Here is a 27,518-nt window from a genome sequence, read left to right as displayed (position 1 = left end):
GCCGCATCTACGGCTAGAGTAATCGGGTCGTCGGGATTGTATATTACGTACAAAGAAAAAGTTCAGAAGCTCGCCACACACAGCTGGTTATAACGCGAGGGTCGAAGGAGTTATGAAAGCGTGTGTATGAAGCTTAAGTGTTACATTATGTGATGTAAATCAATCCATACATAGTATGTAACAACGATTCAGCTGCCAACGCCTTTCATGAACGTTTAGCATTTGGCAGAGAGCGACGGTTAGTGATATATCCGCTATTATAGAGATGTGATACAGGCCTAGATGAAATGAGGGACTTTCCACGCTACGTTCGCCAAAAAACCTATAGATGGCGCTGCACAGATTTTACTTCGTTTAACTTCCTAATTTCATAGACAATAGACATTATGCATCTTTTATGTTTGTTTTTGGGAATAATTGTAAATGAGTTATCATTTAGTTGTTATTACATCCAGGTGTGCGTCAAGCTAGCGGCCTCAAAAAAAAATGGGCACGAAAAAATAATTTGACCATACCAAAAAATAGTACTCTTATTAAAAAAATAGTACCTGTTGTAAAAAAATTAGTACCATCACGGTTCTGGATTTATAGCCATGTTTTATTGCACTTGCTAGCTTGACGGTGAGCGAAATTTGGCGAGAGTTAACGACAAGGTCTTTCGCTTGGATTTAAACGCCAAAAAATAGTACCGAGATAGTACTCACCCCCTGCCGTTTGATATATTTTTTAATCATTATCTTTTGTGTACAGTAAATAATCTAAGTGTGTTATACAAGATGTGTTTACCATGAGTAAATGAATAAGTAACGAGTGGTGTATCGGATAGGTAGTATTACATGACGTGACGTGCACGCGTCGACCGCGTGGTCGTGGCCGGTTGGCATAGGTCCGGCCGAGGCCATGGCAACTCTCGCCACGCCAACTATTCGGACCACGCCGGAGACGCACTGGTTATGGACATTGTTCTACATTCTATTGTGTGGGTTGTGAGGTGGAGTACCAACCTCATCAACCCTGATTTCAGGGTTACTATTGAGCCGCCAAAGGTTCATGGTTCATGTAACGACTACTTACTTACATCAGTAAATAGTAACCGGGACCAACAGCTTAACCTGCCTACCGAAGCACGGATCATCTTTCGCACATTCAGGCATGTAATGTCCTAACCAAACTAGGGACCACAAAGTATTTTTTGTGATATGTCCCCACCGGGAATCGAACCCAGGACCTCCGGATCGTGAGCCCAACGCTCAACCACTGGACCACGGAGGTCGTCATTGCATTAGATTATACTAGTAATGTACTACATTATGAAGTTGGTTCAACCAACCAACTTAGATATCAACATAAGACATCTGCGCAACCAACAAGAAGCCGGTATGTCGGTATTCTACGCATTTCGGGGAGTGTGCTCGCGATCTACACGAGCTCATCCTCCTTCTATCTTCGGACTTCCAGACGGGCGTCTGTTCCATCCCTATTGGTGGAAATCCCAACTATTCGCACAAAGCGCTTCGCATCTTTCTTCATTATCCGCACTGCTAGGGTGTAGAATTCTCTGCCGTCTTCTGTATATCGGAGATCGTAATGAACCTCACAGGTACCTTTATTTATATATCTTTATTTCTCTATATGATTGGTAAATATTTAGCTTCACCTATGTTATCGTATATTATCACAAGAATAAAAAAACATCCACTTCAGGGGGTCTATTACGATTAAAACTGTCATGTCAAAACTCAAGAGTAATCAAACGATTATAGAATGCGGATGTTAGATAGATAAAAGTTTATCGGTTAACATTTTATCAAACATGTTTACGAATGTTTAAGATATTGTTGCTTCACTTATCTATTTAGATACCCCTACTAGCTACTTCCAAGCGTCTAGCATAGAATAAGGAATAATACTCTAGAACACCCCGGACACTTCATACAAACAACCTCGTTTTTCACAGACACTACACATTGACATTATCAACACGCGCAACTGTGTGTGTGACGTCTGAGGGCTGCCAATTACAATACCTAATTTAACCGTCATTTCTTACTTAGGTAGGTAGCTAAATTCGAAAGATGCTTTTATAATAATTAGTTATTGTTTCTTTATTTATTTACCACACAAATCGCAAACAAAACAACGATCCGCGTGCTGCCTTCACGATTCAAGTCTAAACTATGTTCGAGGGCGGTTGAGATAAACCTAGCTTAGACGCTGGCGGGGAGCGGAGAGTTGCCGTTCTATACGTAGTATTATTCCTTATTCTATGGCTCTAGTAAGGTGCATAACAGCAGGACAGAAAGATAAAGTCACAGCCTAGTGTGAAACAGGCATACCACGAAAACAAACTTAAAATTCTGACATCTGTCCTATACAACGTGCTAACGCAAAATGTATAATAACAAACACATCACAAAGCAGAAACAGCAATTTAAGTTGTTCAAATCAAATTAACAAGTAGCTAAAACCAACCAAAACCGGTTTTAATTTTACCAGGCAGGTAACTCCTCACCGACTGTGACGTACAATATTTATTTTGTGGATAAGTAGGTACTTCTATTAGAAAACGACATTATTTTAAGTTTTTAAGTGGGAATGATGTATCGTTAACATATGAACGTAGGTGTTGACTGTATTTAGCAGAGTAACGTTGACTATTTAAAGACTGAATTTATCGTTTCAGGCAGAAGTATAAGTCTCTTTATACATATACTAGCGGCCGCCCGCGACTTCGTCCTCGTAGATTTCGGATTCCGCGGTAAGAATTTTCAATATTTTAAAATTGTTAAAGCCTGTGTATTATTCTGATTCATAAGCTACATTACTGTAGTTTCATTACAATCCATTCATTAGTTTTTGCGTGTAAGAGTAACAAACATCCATACTCACATTTATAATATTAGTAAGATAAGATGGACAGGCTTGAGGCTTGTAATGAAATGTTTTTTCTATTATATTCTACAGTCCGTGCACTAACGTAAGTGCCTATCTATATTTCTTCTTCATCATCTCCCTAGCGTTATCTTGTTTTCACAGGATTCGCTTACCTAACCTGAAGATTTGACTGGTCCGGTTTTTTACAGAAGCGACTGCCTGTCTGACCTTCCAATACGCGAAGGGAAAACCAGCCCAATACAGGTTAGGTCACATACATAAATGAATTTCTCGGGTATGTGGGTTTCCACACGATGTTTTCATTCACCGTTGCGAACGTGAATTCTAAAAATGATTTCGAAGGTAGACGTAGGATAGGCCCGTGCTGGATTCGAACCTGCGACCTTACAGTGAGAGTCAAAACGTTCTTCCAACTAGACTACCACGGCGTCCACGGCTACTACCTATCTATCTTTCTTATACGGTTATAGAAAGCCACTATTAGGGTAAGTGGTTGTTTTCTTATGACTTTAACCGGATAACCATACCACAGACAGAGCAAAAAACAAATATCGATCGATATACTTCTTTTGATACTGATTGTATTGACAGATATAAGTCGTAGAGCGTTTGATATAGGTATACCCAGTGTCCCATGTCTCGATATAAACGATAATGTTCAAATCAGAAGCTCGCGTGTGTCTAAGACAAATGAAACAGGTAGGTGTTAGGTACATTTACAAGTCATCGTTATTATGTAAAAACGTATAGTAAAAACAGGTAATACAGTCGTATTTGGTAAATATGTGGTTATAAAATTATACATAATATCATCCTCCTGCCCTTCTCCCATTCTAGGTGTATTTTTGGTAATTATTTCAACATTTTTTTTGTAGTTGGTTGATTCCATCAAAACGTGATTGGCTGTATAGCTGTGGTGTGCTGTGCCGATGCTAAGCTGAGCTGTGCTGACAGAATTTAAGCTGAGCTGAGTTGTTATTACGTAATTATTTTATTTAACAAACAGAATAATACTCCTTGGTGGATTATAGTTGGTATAATCTAGCAAGGAAGCTCTATATTAAATTGATACAGACATAATTTAAACTTGTTACGTTCGGTACATTTTTAGTCTGTGGTTTTAAAAAGAAAAATGTTAGTTTTTATGGCGGCAATTGTAAAAGTTGTTAAACAAATAATGGCGCAATTGTACACATAAAAGCTATTTCGTATTTAATTCAGCATCCCCTTTTACAATAGATAAAATTTAATTTAAGTATTATTTCAAAGGATAAAAAGTGAAAATAGCTTTATCTTCTTTGAACTAACTGTATTGTAATTGAAGGACAGCGCTAGTTTAAGAGGTGTGATTTTTACACTGACCTTGCGAAAGAGTCATTAAGTATTCATTATATTAAAACGGAAAAGTCCTTTTTTGTTACTTGTTTTGTGATACGTTAAGTAGGTACCTAATATTAACATTATTATGTATTCTGTGCTTGAGACACTTGAAGGTCACTGAATTACATACATACATAAACTCACGCCTATTTCCCACCGGGGTAAGCAGAGACTATAGAATTCCATTTGCTTCGATCCTGACACACTTCTCTTGCTTCCTCCACATTCATCAATCGCTTCATACACGCACGCCGGTTCAGAGTAGATCGTATTGAACCTTTTCTAAGGACATCTCCAATTTGATCATCGTAAGTCCTTCTCGGTCTTCCTCTGCCAGCCCTACCATCAACTTTCGCTTTATATACCGCTTTTGCAATTCTATTATCCTTCATCCGCTCAACGTGTCCAAACCAACCTAACATTCCCTTCTCAATCCTAGTCACTTTATCGTCTTTTACACCACATCTCTGTCTTATCACACTGTTTCTCACTCTATCACTCAACTTCACACCGCAGATGCTACGCAAAGACCTCATTTCTACGGCATTGATCCTACTTTCATGCTTCTTCTGCCATACCCAACATTCACTACCGTACTTCAGCGTAGGGACAAGCACTGCATTGTGAACAGCCATCCTCGCATCTTGCGAGATACATTGGCTACTAACAACTGCATGCATTGCCCCATTCACTGAATTACCCAATCTCACTCTCCTTTCTATATATCTTCATCACATTTACCATCCCTTGTAAACATAGTACCCAAATACACAAATTCATTCAATTGTTCTACCATTTAATTCCCAATCATAATTCTACACTCAGACACATTTTCTTCTCTTTCCATCACCAAAACTTTCGTCTTATTAACATTCACTGAATTACTGACTTAAGTAGTTCAGTATTACTACATACATACATAAACTCACGCCCGTAATCCCTAATGGGGTGGGCAGAGCCACAAGTAATCAAAGACAACTTGCAGCCACTGTTGATACGATGTCGTAAGCTGGATATGATGAACACTGAATTAAGTATTCAAAAAGTAATTTCTTAACAGCATTTTCATTTTCTGGTATGTTTTTGTTACTTATTTTGAGTAGGAATTACTTTATCCGTCAGTAGGTAGATACCTACTTTATATGAAATATCTTACAATGTTTATGATACATACTTACTAAATAAAGCGTAATAGGTACCTGCAAATTTACAATAACATAATAAAACTGGATCAATTTATAAAATTGAACTTTTCACCTAGGTATACTTAAGTTATTAATTCAGTAGATCTATATTTTGGTGACAAATTTGCTTAGTTTTTATACCTATGAAAGCTTAGATAAGGCTCAATTAAAAACTGTTGTTCATTTGTTTTCCTACTTGTTGTATTTCTAGGACGTCTTCTCTGTAAGCATGGGATATACGTACTTACTATTTTTTTTTAAATTAGATCTCGGAGCTTTGATTAGAAACTCCCTGTCACCCACCGTACTAGCCAGTCCTTGCCCTAACACATTTTTTCCTAAACCGATCTCTTTTTACTAGGGAAAGAATTGCAATTACGATGAGGTGTTTTTCAAATTTTGAAGAGTTCATCGAGCTCTGTGTCCAGTGAATTTAAATTTATTGTAGATGGCATCAATGAACTTCCACAGAAATGATACATCGATAATAATGGCCAATACTACGATGAACAAAATTAATGTACTTTTCATAATATATTTTTTTCCGTATTTTATTTTGTAATCTAATATTTTTTATTAGTTCCTGGAGCTACTTACACAAATACTTACCTTATAGCCTTACCAATAAAAAATAAACGAGCGGTTAACATGTGACGTACTTATGTCGTATAAGTATTTGACGGCCAAATAAAGTTCAATTGAATCATTTGATTTGATTCAATTTTGCTTAGCTGTCAAATTTTATGCACACGTTTACCGTTCGTTTATTTTATTTTTTGGTAAAGCCGCTAATGTAGGTTACCTATAGGTAGTCCGTCGACCGAGTATAAACCTAAGTAGGTATATCGTAATCGGTGTCGATGAAATAACATTTCACGGGGCACAGGCTGACCTTTATTGTTATCGTAAATACAGTCTGTATTCTATTGCACTGCATTTGCATTTAGATGGCGCTGTACGACTTACATATACATAGGTGATGAATTGATGATTCCTGTAGACACCATCGAATTTTATTTCAAGTTATACCTGTGATTTTCTTATCCACTGAAAAGGAAAGGGACTGGCATAAAATTTATGGAACACACGTAAATTTTAGGCAGGAATTTTAAACCGTCCACAATTTATACTATTGGCCAATAACCCGACAGAATTAAGTTAACAGCACACGTCAAACGGGTTGCATACCAGCGAGGTGTCTATTTTATTCGCCCGGGTTATTTATTCAGTTTAAAATTAACAGTTGTCAATCATCCGTCCCTTTTCTTTTCGGCGGATGAGAAAATGACGGGTATAACTTAAAATTAGGTATCTGCGGGAATCGGGGCCATTAGCTCACGACTATAGTTAGAAGTACATGCATTTCAGCATAAAATCCGTAAGTATCTTTGTGTATATATTTCAATAAGAATGCGATACTACATAGGCGGTCATGACGTTCTTCTAACTAGAAGTACATCCATCACAAGATGAACTAAGTACCTACCTTACCGAGCTTTTCGTTAGGCGACCACACTTTTGTTTTTATTTTTTGTTACGCTGTACGACTTTACTGATTTAATTAGCCGATTGCTATTGAAGAGGTTTTGAGACTCAACTCACATCCGTTAATTCTATAAGATTGGGCAGAGAAAGAGAACGAAATCAAACTAATTAGGTATGTAATCAGAGATAAACTGCAAACGGGAAATATCGGGAAACTGCATTACACATACACAAACCGGAACGCACCGGAAAAATATACCTATTAAGTTAAAATGTTTTTGAGATAAAATCTTGTAACCTTCTTCTTCAAACAAAAGAATATAAAAAAAAACTTACGATACCAGTTGCGCATATACATACATAGGTATATATAAGTAATTTATTTATATCTCAAGTTTTTGAGATGTTTGTGTTTAGAGAACCATTATATGTATAGGAGGAAATATACCTAATATTTATTTAGTAGGGAAATAATTAAACATCGAAAACAACCACGCTGATCCATGATTAGGAATAACAATAGAAACTCATAAAGAGAAAATTTAAATAGAAACAAATTCTGACTCGGACGGGACTTGAACCCCAGCTCTTGTCAAGCCGGGACGAGCGTGTTAACGAATGCACCACCGGGTCCTCCTCCTGTCCATGCAAAATTCTCTCGATCTATGTATCGTGTTTTTCGATTTAATTTTTTTCTTTGAGAGTTTCTTTTTTTTTGACGTGACTTATTGTAGATTTGCCGCAAATGGCATTAACTACTTGGCCGGACAAAATGTAAGTTTCCCTTCTTCTATTGTGTGGGTTGTGAGGTGGAGTACCAACCTCATCAACACTGGTGTCAGCGTTACTATTGAGCCGCCAAAGGCCCCTGACATGGCTCATGTAACGACTACTTACTTACATCAATAAGTAGTAACTGGGACCAACGGCTTAACGTGCCTTCCGAAGCACGTATCACCCCACTTTCGGACAATCTGGTGAACAGCCAGTAATTTCCTAACCAAACTAGGGACCATACAGTAATTTTTGTGATATGTTCCCACCGGGAATCGAACCCGGGACCTCCGGATCGTGAGTCCAACGCTCAACCATTGGACCACGGAGGTCGTTTGTTCTGAGTTTCCCTAAACACGGTTAAGTGCTATAAAAACAAAAATTGTTTAGTTCATTAATCTGTTTCTTTCGTGTGGGTTGTAGTTGTAGTGTTCTAAGTAAGGTCTTCCAACCCTAGTGTCAGGGTTGTTATTGCGCCGCCAAAAGTACAATGTCAAACATAAATAAAGCACACGCGTTCACGTAACCAGTTAGAAACAAGCGCTAGCGCAAATGATTTGTCGACAGTTTATAATTTGTACTATTTCAGCCTTCTGCCCGCGACTACAACCGCGTGAACTGCGGCTACCGCGCGCGGCTGGTATATCCACCCTTTTTTTTATCTACGGGACGATTTCCGGGATAAAAACTATCCTAATTTTTCCTTGGGTCCCAAACTATCCTCATACGAAATTTCATCCAAATTGGTTAAGCGGTATAAACGTGAAAGGGTAACAAACAGATACCTAAGAGTTATTTTCGCATTTATAATACACCTAGTATGAAGTTAGCTAGTAAGTAATTATCATTTTATCAGTTACTACATCGCAGGTGGGATTATGAATGGTGATGCTCTTATCATAACTGGCACAAACACCTTGGCAAATTATTAGATAACAATTTTTAGCGATGTTTCAGTCGAGATTAGTTATTATTAGTATCGATCGATTCTGTTCTATCCAACAGTAGGTATGTATAGTAATGTTCATTTTACATAAGAGGCCGCTAATTTCAGATTGTCAGTAGGTACACAAATATATAGGTTATATACATTATTATTAGAATGCGAGTGAACATAGTAATAGACGTCAATTGTTACTACCGTTCGAACTTTGTACAACTATTTAATGTACGTACCTGTTTTTCCCAGGGTTGGCAGAAAGTAGTGTGTAAGTACTATTTTACTTACATGATTACCTGAATTTGATCAAGTTCAGGATGTTTTAAAGGAAGCTTAGGGGGTTAAAAAGGATCAAAGCAATTAGGTCGGGTCCTAGGTTCACGATAAATTATGAAATTCTGATTACTAAATAAGGACAGATCTAACACTATCAAAAAACATAATCTTTTTTCTATTTAACTTACTTATGAATTTTAATCAAGTGAAACGTAATAATAAGTCCGTTTAAAAATTTTATCACGTTTTTCTATGACGTCCAGTCTGCTTTTTCATACAAATTCCATAGTAAGAATTTCGTGTTTTGACGTTTAGTAAAAAGTAACTGATTTGACTAGTTGGAAACTAGCCTATGATTCATCTAGAAAAGCAATATTGCAATTTAGCATTTGCGCATGTAAAAGTATAAGTACGAGATATGGCCTTCTCCCCCCATTTTAAGATGTTTAAATCTACGAGCATTTCTGATGATTTTGATAAGAGTAGAAACGATGTGTTAGGATCGCGTACACTCACGTGCTAACGTGAGTGAAATTCAGCGCTATCTGCCAACCTTTGACAAAAGGGCTTAATCTGGTCTACATTAAATGTCGAGTTATTTAATTACAACCACATAACATACACATCCTGTTGTTTGTACCCAGCAACCCTTACCACAATCAACCGAAGGGGGTATGGAGCACGGAAGAGAAGAAAGAAGTATGGAGCATGCTCAACCACGCTACTCCACTGCGAGTTGTGGAAGCGTTTTGACTATAATTAGCCACAATATTATAAATATAAATAGTACAAGATGAAAAGAGATCAAAAACGCGTTAATACAAAATAACCTGTGTTAACAAACAGTGGAAGTCACATTTTCATTACGTAACATGTGTCCTTTAGGGCTATTTAGTGCGTCATACATTAATCTCATAGTGCCCCCCTTCCTACACCGAATTGGCGGGCATTACGGTCATGGACCATTTGGAGCGACCTCATGAGGCCTATTCATGTAGTTTCTTGTAATGTTATGCCAGTATCGTAGATATAAAATGTAGAAAAGTTTATGTAGGTACAGTCATGAGCAATATTATGTACCCACTTTAGGACTCTGTCGCACTAACATATTTGACATTTAGTGAGACTTACAGTTCAATTTGTCAAAAAAGTTAATGTGACATGGTACCAAAGTGTATATATATTAATGCAGTGACCGTACGCGGAAGACTCAGTGACTCAGGTCCTGAATTATTATTTTTGACAAGAATTTTTGTTGATAGATAGCTAGACAATAAAAAGTAAGGGTCCTCACATTCACAAAGCAAAAAACCCCTTGAATAACATGTATTTGTATTTGATTAAGCTCTCAACTCTCAAGGAATTGTCTCTGAGCAAGTACAAAAGAAGTGTCAGGCGAAGTGTGCACCTGAAAAGCGTGCAATTTCGTATATTTAAATAAGTATTGTATGTTCGAGCCGAGATTTGGCAAGGCATTGGGTTTTTACCGGGCGAAAGTAAGTGTCCTCAGCGCTCCCCGCTGGTTCAGCGAACTAGCTCAATTATCCACAAAAAACTCGTATTTCGGCTCTGTGTAAGCATAGCGTTAAGCGTTGAAAGAGGGGCATTATTGTATACTTACTATGGAGTATACTATGCAAAGTCAAGAAATTCAAGAACATCCTGTACTTGAATTTCTTCTTATACTTGTCAAAACACCTACCAGCATTGATGTACTTACTCATAATAATTTTGTTACTACCCATCTTACTCCATTGCACACTTGTAAACAATGTTACAAACCGGTGTCTATTTTTTGTTTGCAATTATAGGTAAGTTTTTTTTTATATGCCTCTCCGCCTGTTCAACAGGACAAATTAACTTATCTTTGTTAAAATATTTAGTTCTCATGGTAAGTGACCATGTATAGTTTTTTTATGAGAATAAAGCTCTTTAAACTGAAGATATCTATACATAGGAACTCATTCAGTGGGTAACTTTATGTGATTGATAGGTAAGGGACCTTACGATTACGACTAGGATTTAAAAGTGGTTAAGGTTATTAGGTACACTGGTACCGTAACCTTAACCAAGGGCTCGAAAGCGGTTAAGGTTTACAACCGCTTAAATGCCTATACCTTAACCGCTTACGAGCCCTGTTTACAACCACACCATAAGTTACGTAATGTTTAAGATAGAAATACCAAAAACACAAATGTACAAATCCACACCCATATGTAAAATTAGCAAGTACTTATCAAATAGATACAAACCGTAAAATAATTAAACCGGATAAGATAAAAATAACTGTACACAAAACATTAAGCTACCTACGTGATAAACAATTCAACTAGAGTAGGTAATATAAAAAAGACACGCCTATAAAAATATATATGTATATTGGTACCCGAATTAACTGGTTTTGCTACTTTCAGCAACGGTTCAAAAATGTTAAAAATTATAATGAAAAATATCGATCGGTTCGTTCGAAAACCGTTCATTATAACTCCAACTGTGACGCATACCGCCCTAATTTGATGTAAAAGTTGATTTGCAGTTACGCGTGGCGCGACATTTCTGAACGATATGATGAGCGTCACTTACCAATGTTACCAACGTTATCTTCCCGCCAAATCCGGGTAGTGTAATCATAATATTAATGTTTATAATTCTCCAGACACATTCTTATCAACATGAATTTGTTAATAGATAAGTGACAATTAAGTTATGTTCATACATGATCGATACAACATAACATAAACATCCTATATCCATCACAGTTTCTCGCTTTCTCCTTGGCATATTTATTATTCCTATCTATCTGATGGTGGGGTCTGCCTTCTTCGTCTGGCCCGAGCACAGGTCCTTTTTGACCACATTCGCCATCTTGTTTTTGGTCGTTCTCTTGGTCTAAGCCCTTGAATATTTAGATTTGCTGTAACATTACCCACGTAAGCGGACGGTCTTCTTTTTTCGTGCCCAATCCAACGAAGCCTAAAATACTTAATTACTTATATTTATAGGTATATGGAATTGATTTGACAAGTCACCTGATGCCAACCCCACCAACAACTTGCAACTTGGCTAAAGCCCAGGCCATCGCCTGTATCACAAATCTTATAAAGTATGTGGCCGTAAATAGTTCATAATTTCGGACAGCAGAAGTAATCAAAGCGACAATTTAGTCAACTCTGCCCAAGGTTGTTTATAGGACGACCACACAATTTACCTATATTAAACTCGTATTATTTTATCAGAGGTTGGGAACATAATTCTGCTTAAAGTACATCATTATAATATACAATCCATAAGATAAGGAAGAAAATAGTATATACCTAATAATTTTATAACGGATATTGATTAGGATTAAATATTCGAATGTATTTTACTCCTTATCTTTCCGCGAATACCTTCGCAGCTGACAAGGCTGCTAAAGAGATTACAACATGTTATAGACGATATTGTTATGGGCAGATAAACTTTCACGGTACAATTAGTGATTATATTTCAATAAAGATAACATTTTACAGTAGTCTCAATGCGCGCTAAGAATGAGATCTGTCAGTCAACGTAAGCTAGTGTTGTAACGTTCGTTAGGTCGATCGATTCTTTTGTATAACTAAGTACGTATTAAAAGAAGAGATGCTAATTGTTATTGTCTTTTATTGTTTGATCTGAGTGCAATAAAGATTTATGTTATGTTAGATGCCGGAGACGTGTTAAAATCCTGCCAACAGAACTTGAGTCGATTTTTTTATGTCCACCATTTTAAGCAGGTATATTAAGCCGTCACCTAATCTACTTCACATTTTGACTTAACTTCTTGGCTGCAGGTTAGCTTCGACTTGTGTCTCTGCCCACCCCATTCGGGATTACGGGCGTTTGTTTTGTATGTCTAACCCTATAGTAACATTATTAAACATCAATGGTCCAACCTACTTATTCAAGAAACAAGTGTAATTATCGTAGGAGCTATGAGCGAAAACCTGTTTTGCCACTTTTGTGTTCACACTAAATCCTTCCGGGTTGAATAGAGAGGATAAAGACAATTTTCAGATACTCTTATCGGATGTATACTTTACTTGTGGTTCTACATAAATTCACGAAGCTATTATCAACTAACTGCTACTTATAACTCGCGACCCGCCCCGGCTTCGCTCGGGTGCAACGCTGAGGAAAAACTGAAATTATTTACGACATCATATTAAAAACCTCAAAAATAACAGTATTTCTCCACTATTTAATGGATGTTATTATACATATAAACCTTCCTCTTGAATTACTATCTATTAAAAAAACCGCATCAAAATACGTTGCGTAGTTTTAAAGATTAAAGCGTATCTACATAGGGATATAGGGACAGAAAAAGCGACTTTGTTTTTGATATACTATGTAACAAAAACTGAGAGATGATTAAGACCATGATTCTGAGTTGATATCAAGTGGAATTTTCCGTCGCAAAAGTATGGAACAGAAAATAAAAAAATAAACTAAAATTGTAACGTATTTTCCGACAGGAAATTCCACTTGATATTGACTCAGAATCAAGGTCTGAATCATCCCCCTCAGTATTCGTTACGATGTCACTAACACCCTGTATTTTTAATCTTAGATCCACTAATATTATACAATATACATGCAAAAATAACTCTGTCTGTAACCTTTTCAAGTTTAAACCATTGAACCAATTTAGATGTTTGGTATAGAGATAGTTTAAGACCTAGTGAAGAACATAGGATAGCTTTTATCCCGAAAATCACCCCTAAGGGCATGGTAAGGGGATGGAAAAAACGCACCGTGCGCTTAAACCACAGTCTAATTGAATACAGCAGCAGTGGGGCTATTATGCCTAATGGAATACATGTTTCTAATAAAGCCCTAGTAAAGTCTATCTAATTAATTATAGTTTGAGAATCAAATAGTTATGATTGTATCTTTAGTTAAGTGTTTTATCAAAAACTCACAACTAATTGTGTGAAGCATATGTAATAGATCATTATTAGCACTGTCGTCTCGCAATGAGACTGGTATGAAGCAATCAAGTAATTAACTAACTAGTTGTATAGAAGTACTATAGTATAGTCATTCTCAATGACATGACATTGAGACATTCCGTCCCAGGAACGCTATTAAGTATTGTTACGTAAATAGAAGAAAATAAGAAGTTACCTGCTTATAAGTTATAACTGCAAAGACGTATTATTACTTGTATAAAATATAAGTATATATTTTATTACATAATCTATGTTTAATTTTCTGTCAGTTAATTATCTATGCGTAAAAAACTTGTTTAGCAAAAAAAATATATTTATTGCTCCTTAAATTGTTTTTACCTTGTTTATTTGTTTATTGTGTTTCATTTTATTGCGCACAAAACATTTTGTAATCATTAATTAATCATAATATTATTTACAGGTTATAAAGTGGTTATGCCTATAAAGTATTAAAATTTTACGTGACAGAAACTCATATTACACTTAGATTTAAACTGTAGGTAAGTAAATTAGGAATCACATTAGCATTGCAAAACATAAGATAAACGAGGCAGATTTTAGTTACTTCATTACCGAAATATATTCGCAGTATTTATTACAAAAAACATTTTTTTTTACCGAAATGTCCGTGATAGCCCTGTGCGGAAAGCGCATGGGTTCAAATCCCAGCTAGGGCTCTAAACCACTGAAATCGACTTTGAATTCATGTTTGTATCATAGATAATTGATATCACGTGAGATTCAGGATTTACAAATACAAATTATACTTTATTGCACCAAAATAAAAAGAAATAATTACAAAAGACTCCCCCCCTCTCTTATCCGTATAAAATCTCTTTTCTCTCTTTTTCTTTTTTTCTCTTATAGGATTTGTGCCCGGTGAATGACAATAGGCTCACCCCCTATTACATAGAACTTAATCATAGCATTATTTTACCACCTTTATTGTATTCTATGTGTTCTCGCAAATAAATTGATTTGATTTGATTTAGCTGGTGAGGAGTAGGTGTATGCCGTATATTTACTATACACCTCTGCCTACCCGTTTGAAGATACAGGCCTGATGATTGCATCATAATAACATAGGTTATGTAAAGACAAAGTGTAAGTAGGTATCTACAACATTTGGTAAACACCTATTATGGTTTGTGCAGTCACCGAAAAACTAAATTAGATACTAATTAAATCTCTAACTACGAACCATGACTTTCGGAATAAATTCGTGTCAATGCTCTTTAAATATTATCAAATGTGGTTTAGGTATCTAAAAGGGAACAGCCGATGTTACCTATATTTTTATCAGTTTATTATTGTGAAATAATACCCATTTGTAGTTTTATAATAGTGTTGCTAAGATGTACACATTATGTGATAAACTATCATTCGAATTAAATGATAAGACGAGTGCCTACTTTTGTAGGTTATTGCGTAATTTATGTTAGCATAACAAATACTTATACCAATATGTCGCTTCTAGTAGATAGATAGCTAGTAGATACCATGGTATAAGAAAACCAGGTATGCCCAATCCTATGACAAGCCGCCATTGCTATCCCTTTGGTGACGCAAGTGTTACCGTTAAATTGGTATCTCCAACATTCCAAGGACGTAAATTTTATTATTGAAAATTAAGTGAATTAATGACTAATGTATTTAATTACTATTACTTGTCACATATATAAAAAATATGAAAACTGTAAGTAAATCTTTTACTAAAAAGAAAAATTCCTTGCAAAGTAAATATATAAACATTGGTCGTGGGTAATTTATTTATTACGAAATGGCAATACAGGGCGGGATGTCTTCAGCTGGGCTAACCTTGAAATGTTAGCTGTCAGTTTTGAGCATAGGTACCTACCTGGTTTTCTTATATCATATAAAAACCTAATTTTAAACAGGTACATCATGGAAATGAATTTCATCTTTTATCAAAAGTGTCTAATACCTATCACGAATAGGTATCAAAAATATCATCAAGGTTGTCGGTGGTTTATTCTAGTCTTGTATAAATATCTTTATCATATTTGACTCTACGTGGCCCTAACTAAACACTCGACCTTGTTATTGTTCGAATACATGGCTTGTAATGTAAACAAGTAAATAACAACATAATATTAAACCTCCTTCGACCCCAAGGTTGTTTTAGGTGTACTTTGAAGAAAAGAGATTCATTTTATTTTAAAAATAAGCTCGATACTTTGTTTTCTTTTAAATATTTTATACAATAAAGAACCGTAATAATTCACGTTTTAAAGGACCAAATAAAAAAGGAAATGTTCTGTCATATCATTTTATCTATATACAGAACGGATTTACACTTGCTCCCCGAAAAATCTTTTAAAAAAGAAATGCAGACTTGATATTTACATGGTATAGATACATAGTATACGTATTATATGTAGGTAGGTGTATGAAAGTGCCACTCACCAAGTATTTGTAGAAAACTGTCTTCAAGCCTCATGGTGGAGGAGAGGAGGTAGTCCGTCCCCTCCAGCTCACTCGGCGTCAACACGTCGCTCCGCATCTTGCAGCTTATCACCAACCAACAGGGTTCAATATCCTCCAATCTCTAGATAGCCTCAACTATCCAAATACACAAACACTCTTAATGCAATGTCACCCACTTCAGTTTATTATTATTTAAAAATTATGTAATGACGAATTAATAAAGGGCCGAGTCGTTACATCATAAAATCACTGACTAGAAATTGTTGTTACAGCGCGTTGGGTTAATAAACAAATTATGCAAGTTAGTGCGGAGCTTTGGCTGGTGGTGGCGGATGGTAGGTGGTGGTAGTGGTAGCCGCGGGCGCGCCGCCGGTGGCGTGTGTACTCCGCGCACGTGCAGCGTTATGTCGCGGCAGCGGGGATGTGCGCCGGCGCCGATCACCGCGCAACGCGCCCGCGTCTCCACTCGCGACCATCAGCTGATCCGACCACTATAAATAATACACTCGGAATTATTCGGATGCAGTGCAACATTTAGGTATACAGCTGGAGTCTTAGTAAGACTGATCATTATGACTCTACAGGGCAGAAAATACCATTTCTCGCCGTCAGAGACGGAAGCTAAATACAGATTCTAAATGCAATTAACTTCTTTTGAGCTAAAAATAAAGGGCCGCATGTGTGTTGCCAGAGAAACATTGTAGGAAGTGTGACCATAAAAATACGAAAACATACACACGAGTTGTTGACTCAAGCCCTTTTAATTAACGTTTATTTATTAAGCTAGGTAGTGGTAATATACCCGTTTACACAGAGAGGACTATGTTACACAGAGAACCAGGAAGTACAAAAGGTTCGGGTCGCAGCACTTTGTATGAAACCGCAAAAAGCCGGTGTTCCGACCAGCATGCGCTCTGCCGACTCTGTATGCATCAAGCTTACATTTTGCACTTTGTTATTTGTATCTATTTTTATTCTGAGACTATTTTTACGAAACACATAATACTTCTTACAGTTTAAGATACTTATGAAACTGTACAAGAAATGTTAGTAGGTAGTACCTAAGTAGGTAGGTATTTAGTTTTATTAGAGATAAGTCTTCTTCTATCGTGTGTTTGGTGTCAGGGTTATTATTGAGCCGCCAACGGCATCTGACATATCTCATGTAACGACTACGTACTTACATCAGTAAGTATAGCCGTTGGTCCGGTAAATTACTACTAAATTACTACTTCCCGGACCAACGGCTTAACGTGCCTTCCGAAGCACGGATCATCTTACACTCGGACAATCGCGTGATCAGTCTGTAATGTCCTCACCAAACCAGGGTTCACAAAGTGATTTTGTGATATGTCCCCACCGGGATTCGAAACTGAGACCTCCGGATCGTAAGTCCAAATAATCGTGAGACAAATTAGAGACAAGTAACAGTTAATTGCACAGAAATTGCTCTATAGCAATAAGGCCGCCCAAATTGTACTGTATTCATGTGTTTTGTCTGATTGTTGAAATTTTAGTTCTGTGCAATAAAGTATATTTGATTTGATTTTGATTTAATTATAACTAAAATTATAACTAGCTAGGTAGTATCGTAATATCTACACGTGTACATTATAATACCATATAATTTACGAGCACGTCGATTTCGGTCACTGATAAAATGCCAGTTAAATTAATACAGCAAAGATAAACAATATAATATTGATAAACGGTAGACAAAATACTGTAATTCGGCGGTATGTTTATTTACCTACTGCAGTAAAGGGTCCGTTTCATTCTCCGGACGCCCGGTTTTATTGTGCCATCTCTGCTAAGATTTGTCGTGCGTACCTTCATGTCTTATATTAACTTTTTAAAGACTAAAAACGCAGATGAGACTTTCTTTTAGCACCTTTTACCTTACGGAACTTTTACGGAACCCCCACCAATCTTTTATGACAACATAGCTGGCGAGAAGTGAGTGCTATGCACACTATACAGAGTGTTAGTGACATCGTAACGAAAACTTTGAGTGAAGTGCACTTCGACTGCAGCGAGTTCTGCACGGTTATACTATCGCGACAAATATCGCAGATGTCCTAATTAAAAAAAATCCACCACCATTTCTCGTATCATGAAAAACTGTCCCTAAAGATAAAGATAACAACAATAAACCACACCTAGGCATTTTTATCTACGTTCATAATCACTATTTCATTAGATTAACTTAAATCCTACCCCACACACAAAGTACCTCCTAAAAAATATGATATTGAAAGACCTATTTCGGAGGTATTTTGACGTTTATTTCGATATACTTGCATAATTTACCTCTCACTTTAACTCGTCAAAAGTGGGTGTAAATTGTATTCTGATTACTTCTGAATTACCTATCTGCTCGTATGTGTAATTTAAGTAGTCGTAACACCGAATGTCCTTTTAAAATCCAAATCTCGGCCTTAAGAGGTTAATGAGTAGCGAATTTTTAGAACAAAGCAGGTATGTAGGCTCAGATGGTGCCTTCACTGTTCCTTGTACGATCACGAGTACTATATGTATACACTTTGAAACCATGGCACATTAACTATTCTGACAAATTAAACCATAAGTCTCATTAAATGTCAAATATGATAGTGCGACAGGGTACTAAAGTAGTACATGATATTGCTCATGACTGTACGGAGGCATACATCATAATTATTATATTATAGATTCTATAACAACATAACGTCATTAAAAAATACAAACATTTGGCGGGCTTTCAACGAGAAGTTTTGTTTTCCGTCAACCGCTGGTATAGTTTCAATGACACTAATGTTACAAAAATATTTTAATCGTCATTTGGATGGAATCCCAAGGATTATCCATCATGATGATGGATTAAGGGGTCTAAGGGGGACTTGATGGGGTGGTCACTGAAATAAAAAGTACCTTTACCTGCTTTTGTAAAACCAACCAACAGCGTACGAACTACGAATACGCGTCAATGAAGAATTAAACTTTCAAATTGATCGAATCTAAATATTAATGAAAAGAAAATTAAATGTTGAATATAAAATATCGTATATCACCGTCTACCTGCCTACGCCTACAATGAAGTAAATGTTTTTTTTTTTTAATTGAGTTAAATACATTCATACATTACCACTATTGAATATAGAAAGCACCCAAATACTCTTAACACTCATTAAACTCATTATACATTTATCAACAGGCTATCTGCGGTTAATTTGATTCAAGGTTGAATTTATGAATAAGCATGACTTTTTATTAAGTTTGCGTAAATTAAATAAATACGGAAACATTGACCGTTGACTTCCAAGGCGTTTTGTGACAACGAGTCGCCATTTTTTCATTACATATACAGATGAGTTTATTCTGAATATTTATGAGGGATTTTTAAATATAAATATGAAATCCAGGTAAGTACGATATGAAGAAAAAACTTGTATGCAAAAGAATGTTGTCGTTTGTTTTAAAAATGTAATAAAACAATAATCGAGCAAAAAGCCAACATTACGCGGTATTCCCAGGCGGTCACCCATCCAAGTACTAACCGCGCCCGACGTTGCTTAACTTCGGTGATCGGACGAGAACCGGTGTGTTCAACGTGGTATGAACGTTGGCGATAGCGGGAACAAAATTGTGATACATAACCGTTGCTATACTTATTTCTTAAACAAAATTGATATCGGTTTATACTGTTTTTGCTTACCAACGTAGAGGAAATGGGTAGGTATCGATTGTCCGGGAAGCTAGTGTATGCCATTTGAGGCGAGGCCATTATTTAGCCATATATTTTTATATTTGCCCGATGCATCAGGCCCGAATAGGTTCCGAGGGATGGAAAATATAATACGAACGAAAGTCACGTTAAAAAAAAGTGTATCCATTGCACTTTTTACTGGTTGCAACTTTATGTAAGTGCACATTTCACAAGACATCACTCAAATACGATTGTTCAAAAATAATATTGCAAAAAGCCAACATTACGCGGTATTCCCAGGCGGTCACCCATCCAAGTACTAACCGCGCCCGACGTTGCTTAACTTCGGTGATCGGACGAGAACCGGTGTGTTCAACGTGGTATGAACGTTGGCGATAGTGGGAACAAAATTGTGATACATAACCGCTACGTTGCCATTCCAATGAATAATGATGGCTATTCTGGCAGACACAAACTTAGTTTAATTTTAGTTTGATTGTTTTTAAACTAGTTCTATCGCGTTCATGTTCTTATAGTAAGTAGAATAGAATAGAAATAGTCTATTATAAAAGGACACCACACACAAAAAAAAGACAACAATATCATATCAAATTTCCACTAAAACAATTATAAATAGTAAAAAGCAAGACGGATGTTTGTCGTAAGTAAAGGACGGCAGTATTTTCAAGATTGTCAAGCGAATCAAATTCAAATTGTGTCCGATTCAATTGATCGGACAACCCAGTCGTAGATACCATGTGGCTAAGGGGACAGTCAGCCAGCATCATTGCATTTTTACTGGTTTTTGCACATGAGACAACAGTTGAATTCGATGGTTCAAAAAAAGGGTTATACTTACACAAAAAATATTTGAGCAAAAAGCCAACATTACGCGGTATTCCCAGGCGGTCACCCATCCAAGTACTAACCGCGCCCGACGTTGCTTAACTTCGGTGATCGGACGAGAACCGGTGTGTTCAACGTGGTATGAACGTTGGCGATAGCGGGAACAAAATTGTGATACATAACCGCTACGTTGCCATTCCAATGAATAATGATGGCTATTCTGGCAGACACAAACTTAGTTTAATTTTAGTTTGATTGTTTTCAAACTAGTTCTATCGCGTTCATGTTCTTATAGTAAGTAGAATAGAATAGAAATAGTCTTTTATAAAAGGACACCACACACAAAAAAAAGACAACAATATCATATCAAATTTCCACTAAAACAATTATAAATAGTAAAAAGCAAGACGGATGTTTGTCGTAAGTAAAGGAGGGCAGTATTTTCAAGACTGTCAAGCGAATCAAATTCAAATTGTGTCCGATTCAATTGATCGGACAACCCAGTCGTAGATACCATGTGGCTAAGGGGACAGTCAGCCAGCATCATTGCATTTTTACTGGTTTTTGCACATGAGACAACAGTTGAATTCGATGGTTCAAAAAAAGGGTTATACTTACACAAAAAATATTTGAGCAAAAAGCCAACATTACGCGGTATTCCCAGGCGGTCACCCATCCAAGTACTAACCGCGCCCGACGTTGCTTAACTTCGGTGATCGGACGAGAACCCGTGATAAAATTTGACCAAGATTTAAGTAGGTTTTGTGAAAAAAGAATCATTCCAGGTGCGATAGTTGCGCCAGGCCGTAGGGTGTCTGCCTGATGCGGAGCAGTTTCTGAAGATCAAGAAGTATTTCCATACTCGACAAGACACTCCGATTACATTCCCATACATATTTTTTACCCCCGAGACATTTTCGGAAAAAATAAAATTTTGTATGGCGGCCATCTTGTTTTTCAGCCATTTTTATTTTTTTTCACCCACAATAGAATTTGACCAAGAATTAAATAGGTTTTTTGAAAAAAGAATCATTCCAGGTGCGATAGTTGCACCAGGCCGTAGGGTGTCTGCCTGATGCGGAGCAGTTTTCCAAGATCTGGAAGTTTTCCCATACTCACCGGAAGATCTTGATCACACCCCCCATACATCATTTTTACCCCCCGACGCTCCTTCTGGGAGAACAACCCTGTCAGTGAGTCAGTCAGTCAGTCAGTCAGTACATGGGTTTGTAGCTATATATAATATAATAATATAATAATAATAATAATATAATAAAATAATATATATATATATAAATAATAATATGAAATAAAATCAAATATTTTAACAGCAATTTGTAGCAAAAACTAAGCAGGATAAATGGGAAAAAAATGTTACAATAAAAAAAAGTAATAATAAAGCGAGGTTGGAACCCTAGCATCCAGCCAGACCCATCTCATATAGAATCCTGTTATTCATCCAACTAGACTATTCCGTTGACGTTTAAACTGGCGAAATTAGTAATTGGTTTCGTAAACAAACATAACTATCAATGTGTGTGTGAGATGTTCGGCTTTTGGTGGTAACTTTTATTTATTCAAATAAAAGTATTACGTGAACTGCAACTCAATTGAAATTTAGTTAAATCATGACAAATATTACGCTATTACCGGCAAACGTATAACTTTGAAACAATATTGTGTATAAAATCCAAAAATAAATAATTATGTCAAATTAAGGCACCAACGCCATCTATTGACGCTTGAGCGCCTAGCTAACCGTATCGAACCACCTTAACTTCGGTGATCGGACGAGAACCGGTGTGTTCAACGTGGTATGAACGTTGGCGATAGCGGGAACAAAATTGTGATACATAACCGCTACGTTACCATTCCAATGAATAATGATGGCTATTCTGGCAAACACAAACTTAGTTTAAGTTTAGTTTGATTGTTTTCAAACTAGTTCTATCGCGTTCATGTTCTTATAGTAAGTAGAATAGAATAGAAATAGTTTATTATAAAAGGACACCACACACAAAAAAAAAGACAACAACAACATATCAAATTTGCACTAAAGCGATTACAAATAGTAAAAAGCAAGACGGATGTTTGTCGTAAGTAAAGGACGGCAGTATTTTCAAAACTGACAATCAAATCAAATTCAAATTGTGTCCGATTCAATTGATCGGACAACCCAGTCGTAGATACCATGTCGCTAAGGGGACAGTCAGCTTCATTGCATTTTTACTGGTTTTTGCACATGAGACAACACTTGGATTCGATTTTTCAAAAAAAAAAAGTGTTATACTTACACAAAAAATATTTGAGCAAAAAGCCAACATTACGCGGTATTCGAACGTGGTATGAACGTTGGCGATAGCTGGAACAAAATTGTGATACATAACCGTTGGTATACTTATTTTTTAAACAAAATTGATATCAGTTTATACTGTTTTTGCTTACCAACGTAGAGGAAATGGGTATCGATTGTCGGGGAAGCTAGTGTATGCCATTTGAAGCTTAGCCACGATATGACGACATGGATTGCCATAGGGACGCGTCGCGTCGGGGTCGGCAGTGTAATTTTAGTTCAGCGGTGGGCGGGACCATTATTTAGCCATAATTTTTTATATTATATTTGCCCGATGCATCAGACCCGAATAGGTCCCGATGGATGGATAATATAATACGCACGAAAGTCACGCTAAAAAATGTGTATCGATTGCACTTTTTTACCGCTTTCAACTTCATGTAAGTGCACATTTCACAAGACATCACTCAAATACGATTGTTTAAAAATGAAATTGCAAAATGCCAACATTACGCGGTATTCCCAGGCGGTCACCCATCCAAGTACTAACCGCGCCCGACGTTGCTTAACTTCGGTGATCGGACGAGAACCGGTGTGTTCAACGTGGTATGAACGTTGGCGATAGCGGTAACAAAATTGTGATATATAACCGCTACGTTACCATTCCAATGAATAATGATGGCTATTCTGGCAGACACAAACTTAGTTTAATTTTAGTTTGATAGATAGATAGATAGATATAGCCTTTATTATGGACTTATTGTAACAATTTTTTTTTTTTTTTTAGCTTATACATAATATTAAAAAAGAAATAAAGATGTGTTTAATTATGCTCTTCGTCCATTTGTCTTTTGACAAAGGCCTCCTCCAGCTCTTTCCACTTATCCCTGTCTCTCGCCAGCCTTCTCCACATATTTCCTGCTGTATTTTTTATCTCTTCTTCCCATCTCTTAATTGGTCTTCCTCTCTTTCTTGTTCCGTATCTGGGGTACCACTCGGTTACGTCTTTTGTCCATTTCTCAATTTTTTCTCGCATCATAATGTCCAGTCCAACGCCATTTGATTTTTCTTATGTGTTCTGTTATGTCTTTGACCTTCGTCTTTTTCCTTATATCGGTCAGTCTCACTCTGTCTTTTCTTCTAACTTTTAGGATGCTCCTCTCCATACTGTTCTGACAAACTTGTATTTTTTTGGCTTGAACTTTCGTAAGAGACCATGTTTGACATCCATACGATAGACAAGGCAGAATGCAAGAGTTGAAGATTTTTGCTTTCGAGTGCATGGGAAAATAACTGTCCTTCATTATTTCTCTGAGAGACCAGTATCTTTTCCATCCCGACGATATCCTTTGTTGCACTTCTTTGTTCATTTGATCTTTTGGTGATATGATCTGACCCAGATATGTGTAGCTCTCTATGAACTCAATCTCTTCGTTGTCTACCATAATTCTAGTTGGTGTCTGGTTAGTCATTAGTTTCGTTTTACTTGTATTCATTGTTAAACCCGCAGCTCTGCTTTGTGTAGCTAGTTGTTGTAGCATTACCTGCAGATTCTCTGGTGTTTCAGTGATTAAAATGAGGTCATCTGCGAATCTAAGATGGTTTATCTTTTTGCCATTTATATTGATTCCAAACTTATCCCAGTTTAGTTCTCTGAATATATTTTCTAACACAGCTGAGAAGAGCTTTGGTGAGAGTGGGTCTCCCTGTCGTACACCCTTCTTTATTTTGAATTCTTCTCCTTCTTTCTCTAGTCGAATTTTGGCAGAACAGCTTTTATAAATTTCTTTTATAATTCTTATGTATTTAATTGGAATTCCTTGATTGTGGAGGGCTTCCCAAAGACATTTGTTTGATGGAGTCAAATGCTTTGTTATAATCTACGAACCCAATAAAATATGGTAAATTAAATTCGTTACATTTTTCGATTATCTGTTTGATCGCGTGGATATGGTCAATTGTAGAAAAGTGCTTCCGAAATCCAGCCTGTTCCATTGGTTGATTTTCGTCAAGGATTGTCGTTATTCTCTCTAAAATTATTTTTGAGAACACTTTATATAAATTGGACATTAGACTGATGGGACGGTAGTTGCCGATTTGATTTTTGTCTCCCTTTTTGTGTAAGAGTATGATTGTTGATTGTGTCCACTGTTTTGGTATCTGTTCAGTTCTTATTATCTCATCATACAAGGCAGTAATCGTAGGCAAAATGACGTCTATAGTCCCTTTTAAAAGTTCGTTATTAATATTATCATCTCCTGGTGACTTGTCTTCTTTTTGGGTCATAATGGCTCTTTTCACTTCACTATGTAGCAGAGGTGGTATTTCTTCTTCACTTAGTCCTTTCAGACTTGGGAAATGGGATACATCATTATCGTTGTACAGGTCTTTGTAATATTGTGTTGCTATGTGAAGAATACGTTTTCTGTTTGTATCTTTTTTGCCAGCTTTATCCACCATGTTTGGGATCCAGTTCTTGTCCTGTTTTAACTCGTTGCGTGCTTTATTTATGCCTCCGGTCTTTTCTATGTGTTTCGAAATTATGTTTACTCTTGTATGTTTCTTGTGTTTCCTGATACATTCGCTTATCATTTTACTAATGTCTGCAATATGCTTTTTGTTTCTGGGCTTCTCTTCAAGCATCTGCTTCCTCTTTTTTAACAGTTCTCGAGCTTCTTCGCCTATGTCATCTTTTTTTCTTTGCAGTGGTTGTAACTTTTTGGCAAACTTTTTGAGTTCATTTTCTAATTTATCATATAAAACCTGTACATCTGTCTCTTCAATGTGTTGCTCACTTTGTAGTGCTATTTCCAGTTCTTTCTGCAATACGCCCGGTATTGGTAAGACGACTTTGACAGAGGCCCGGGAAACAAGTTTCCTAGATTTTTTAGGTTCGATTCCTGTGAGCGTGCTTCTTACCATTCTATGGTCAGTATCAAATTTTAGTTTGACTGTTTTCAAACTAGTTCTATCGCGTTCATGTTCTTATAGTAAATAATGGCAGTATTTTCAAAACTGTCAATCAAATCAAAAGTTGTGTTCGATCCGAAAGATCAGACAATCCAGTCGTAGGTACTTCGTGGCTAAGGGTACAATCAGCCAGCATCATTGCATTTTTCACTGGTTTTTGCACATGAGACAACCCTTGAATTCGATTGTTCAAAAAAAAGTGTTATACTTACACAAAAAATATTTGAGCAAAAAGCCAACATTACGCGGTATTCCCAGGCGGTCACCCATCCAAGTACTAACCGCGCCCGACGTTGCTTAACTTCGGTGATCGGACGAGAACCGGTGTGTTCAACGTGGTATGAACGTTGGCGATAGCTGGAACAAAATTGTGATACATAATCGTACCTCACCAAATAGTTTTTACTTTATTTATTTTTTGCTTTCATTTAGCATCATGGACGAAACGTGGCGATTTGTGACAAGAATTTTTTTCTTAGACTCGTTTCTTTCATTTAGGTATTTATTTATTTGGTATACTCAACAGTTACTGTCTTCTTTTTGAGTGGGTGATAAGTTCGATGACCGACGAGCTCATCAATCATACTACCTTAGTTTACACTTATTCTTATTAAATTAAACTTAAAAACAACGTACTTAGTATTTTATTTATGATAAAAAAACCAGTCAGACAGATCGACCCAGGTGTAAATATACAGGTGTTAGTGACATCATAACGAATACTGAGGGGGATGATTCAGACCATGATTCTGAGTTGTTATCGAGTGGAATTTCATTTTTTTTTTTTTTAATTATTTTCAATTTCATACTTTTGCGATGGAAAATTCCACATAACATCAACTCAGAATCCCTCTAAGTTTTCGTTACGATGTCACTAACAGCCTATATGTAAGTAGAGATAGGTATAAAAAGCGGAATAAAACTAAAAAATATATATAATAAATTCGATTTTATTGTAGATTCACATAAAGCCTTAATATAACATTGTAAATTGCGTATAAAAAAAATAAAAACACATACTCAGGCACAGATACCTACAACTATAAGGCACTACATTGATACATGGCGGTTTACAGAGATTCTTAAATACATATCTTAATAATAATTTGTTCTGAGCTTACACCGAGTATACTTAAGTAACTTATTTAGTAAAAGGAATATAAAAAGTAGAGTATGTTCCTCAACCACTCAATACTAAATATATTACAATAAAGTAATGGTGATGAAGTTAGTAGTCGTTACATGAGCCATATCAGGAGCCTTTGGCGGCTCAATAGTAACCCTGACACCAGGGTCGATGGGGTAGTTAAATAAATCTAACATGGAAAATCTAAACGTAATGGCATGTTTTGTACAAGCAACTCATTTG

The 27,518-nt window shown here is 36.5% G+C and overlaps 1 protein-coding gene and 5 non-coding genes across 6 annotated transcripts in view; all 6 read right to left on the bottom strand.

Moving 5' to 3' along the window:
- Positions 1–16,782, bottom strand: part of LOC126374679 (transcription factor HNF-4 homolog) — an 82,691-nt gene extending 65,909 nt beyond the window's left edge. Inside the window, exon 1 of the mRNA XM_050021393.1 lies at positions 16,335–16,782. Coding sequence (XP_049877350.1) covers positions 16,335–16,431 — 97 coding nt within the window. The 5' untranslated portion in view covers positions 16,432–16,782. The remainder of the gene's footprint in view (positions 1–16,334) is intronic.
- A 3,060-nt stretch (positions 16,783–19,842) lies between these two features.
- Positions 19,843–19,961, bottom strand: LOC126374757 (5S ribosomal RNA). The gene has a single exon (XR_007567490.1). It is a non-coding gene; the product is annotated as a 5S ribosomal RNA (ribosomal RNA).
- Positions 19,962–20,315: 354 nt separating this feature from the next.
- LOC126374756 (5S ribosomal RNA) lies at positions 20,316–20,434 on the bottom strand. Its single transcript, XR_007567489.1, has one exon. It is a non-coding gene; the product is annotated as a 5S ribosomal RNA (ribosomal RNA).
- Positions 20,435–20,920: 486 nt separating this feature from the next.
- Positions 20,921–21,039, bottom strand: LOC126374755 (5S ribosomal RNA). Its single transcript, XR_007567488.1, has one exon. It is a non-coding gene; the product is annotated as a 5S ribosomal RNA (ribosomal RNA).
- A 2,641-nt stretch (positions 21,040–23,680) lies between these two features.
- LOC126374758 (5S ribosomal RNA) lies at positions 23,681–23,799 on the bottom strand. The gene has a single exon (XR_007567491.1). It is a non-coding gene; the product is annotated as a 5S ribosomal RNA (ribosomal RNA).
- Positions 23,800–26,382: 2,583 nt separating this feature from the next.
- Positions 26,383–26,501, bottom strand: LOC126374750 (5S ribosomal RNA). The gene has a single exon (XR_007567483.1). It is a non-coding gene; the product is annotated as a 5S ribosomal RNA (ribosomal RNA).
- Positions 26,502–27,518: the final 1,017 nt, after the last annotated feature.

This window comes from Pectinophora gossypiella, chromosome 17, assembly GCF_024362695.1.
Source record: "Pectinophora gossypiella chromosome 17, ilPecGoss1.1, whole genome shotgun sequence".
NCBI classification, from domain to species: domain Eukaryota; kingdom Metazoa; phylum Arthropoda; class Insecta; order Lepidoptera; family Gelechiidae; genus Pectinophora; species Pectinophora gossypiella.
This window is presented reverse-complemented; position numbering and strand designations above follow the sequence as displayed.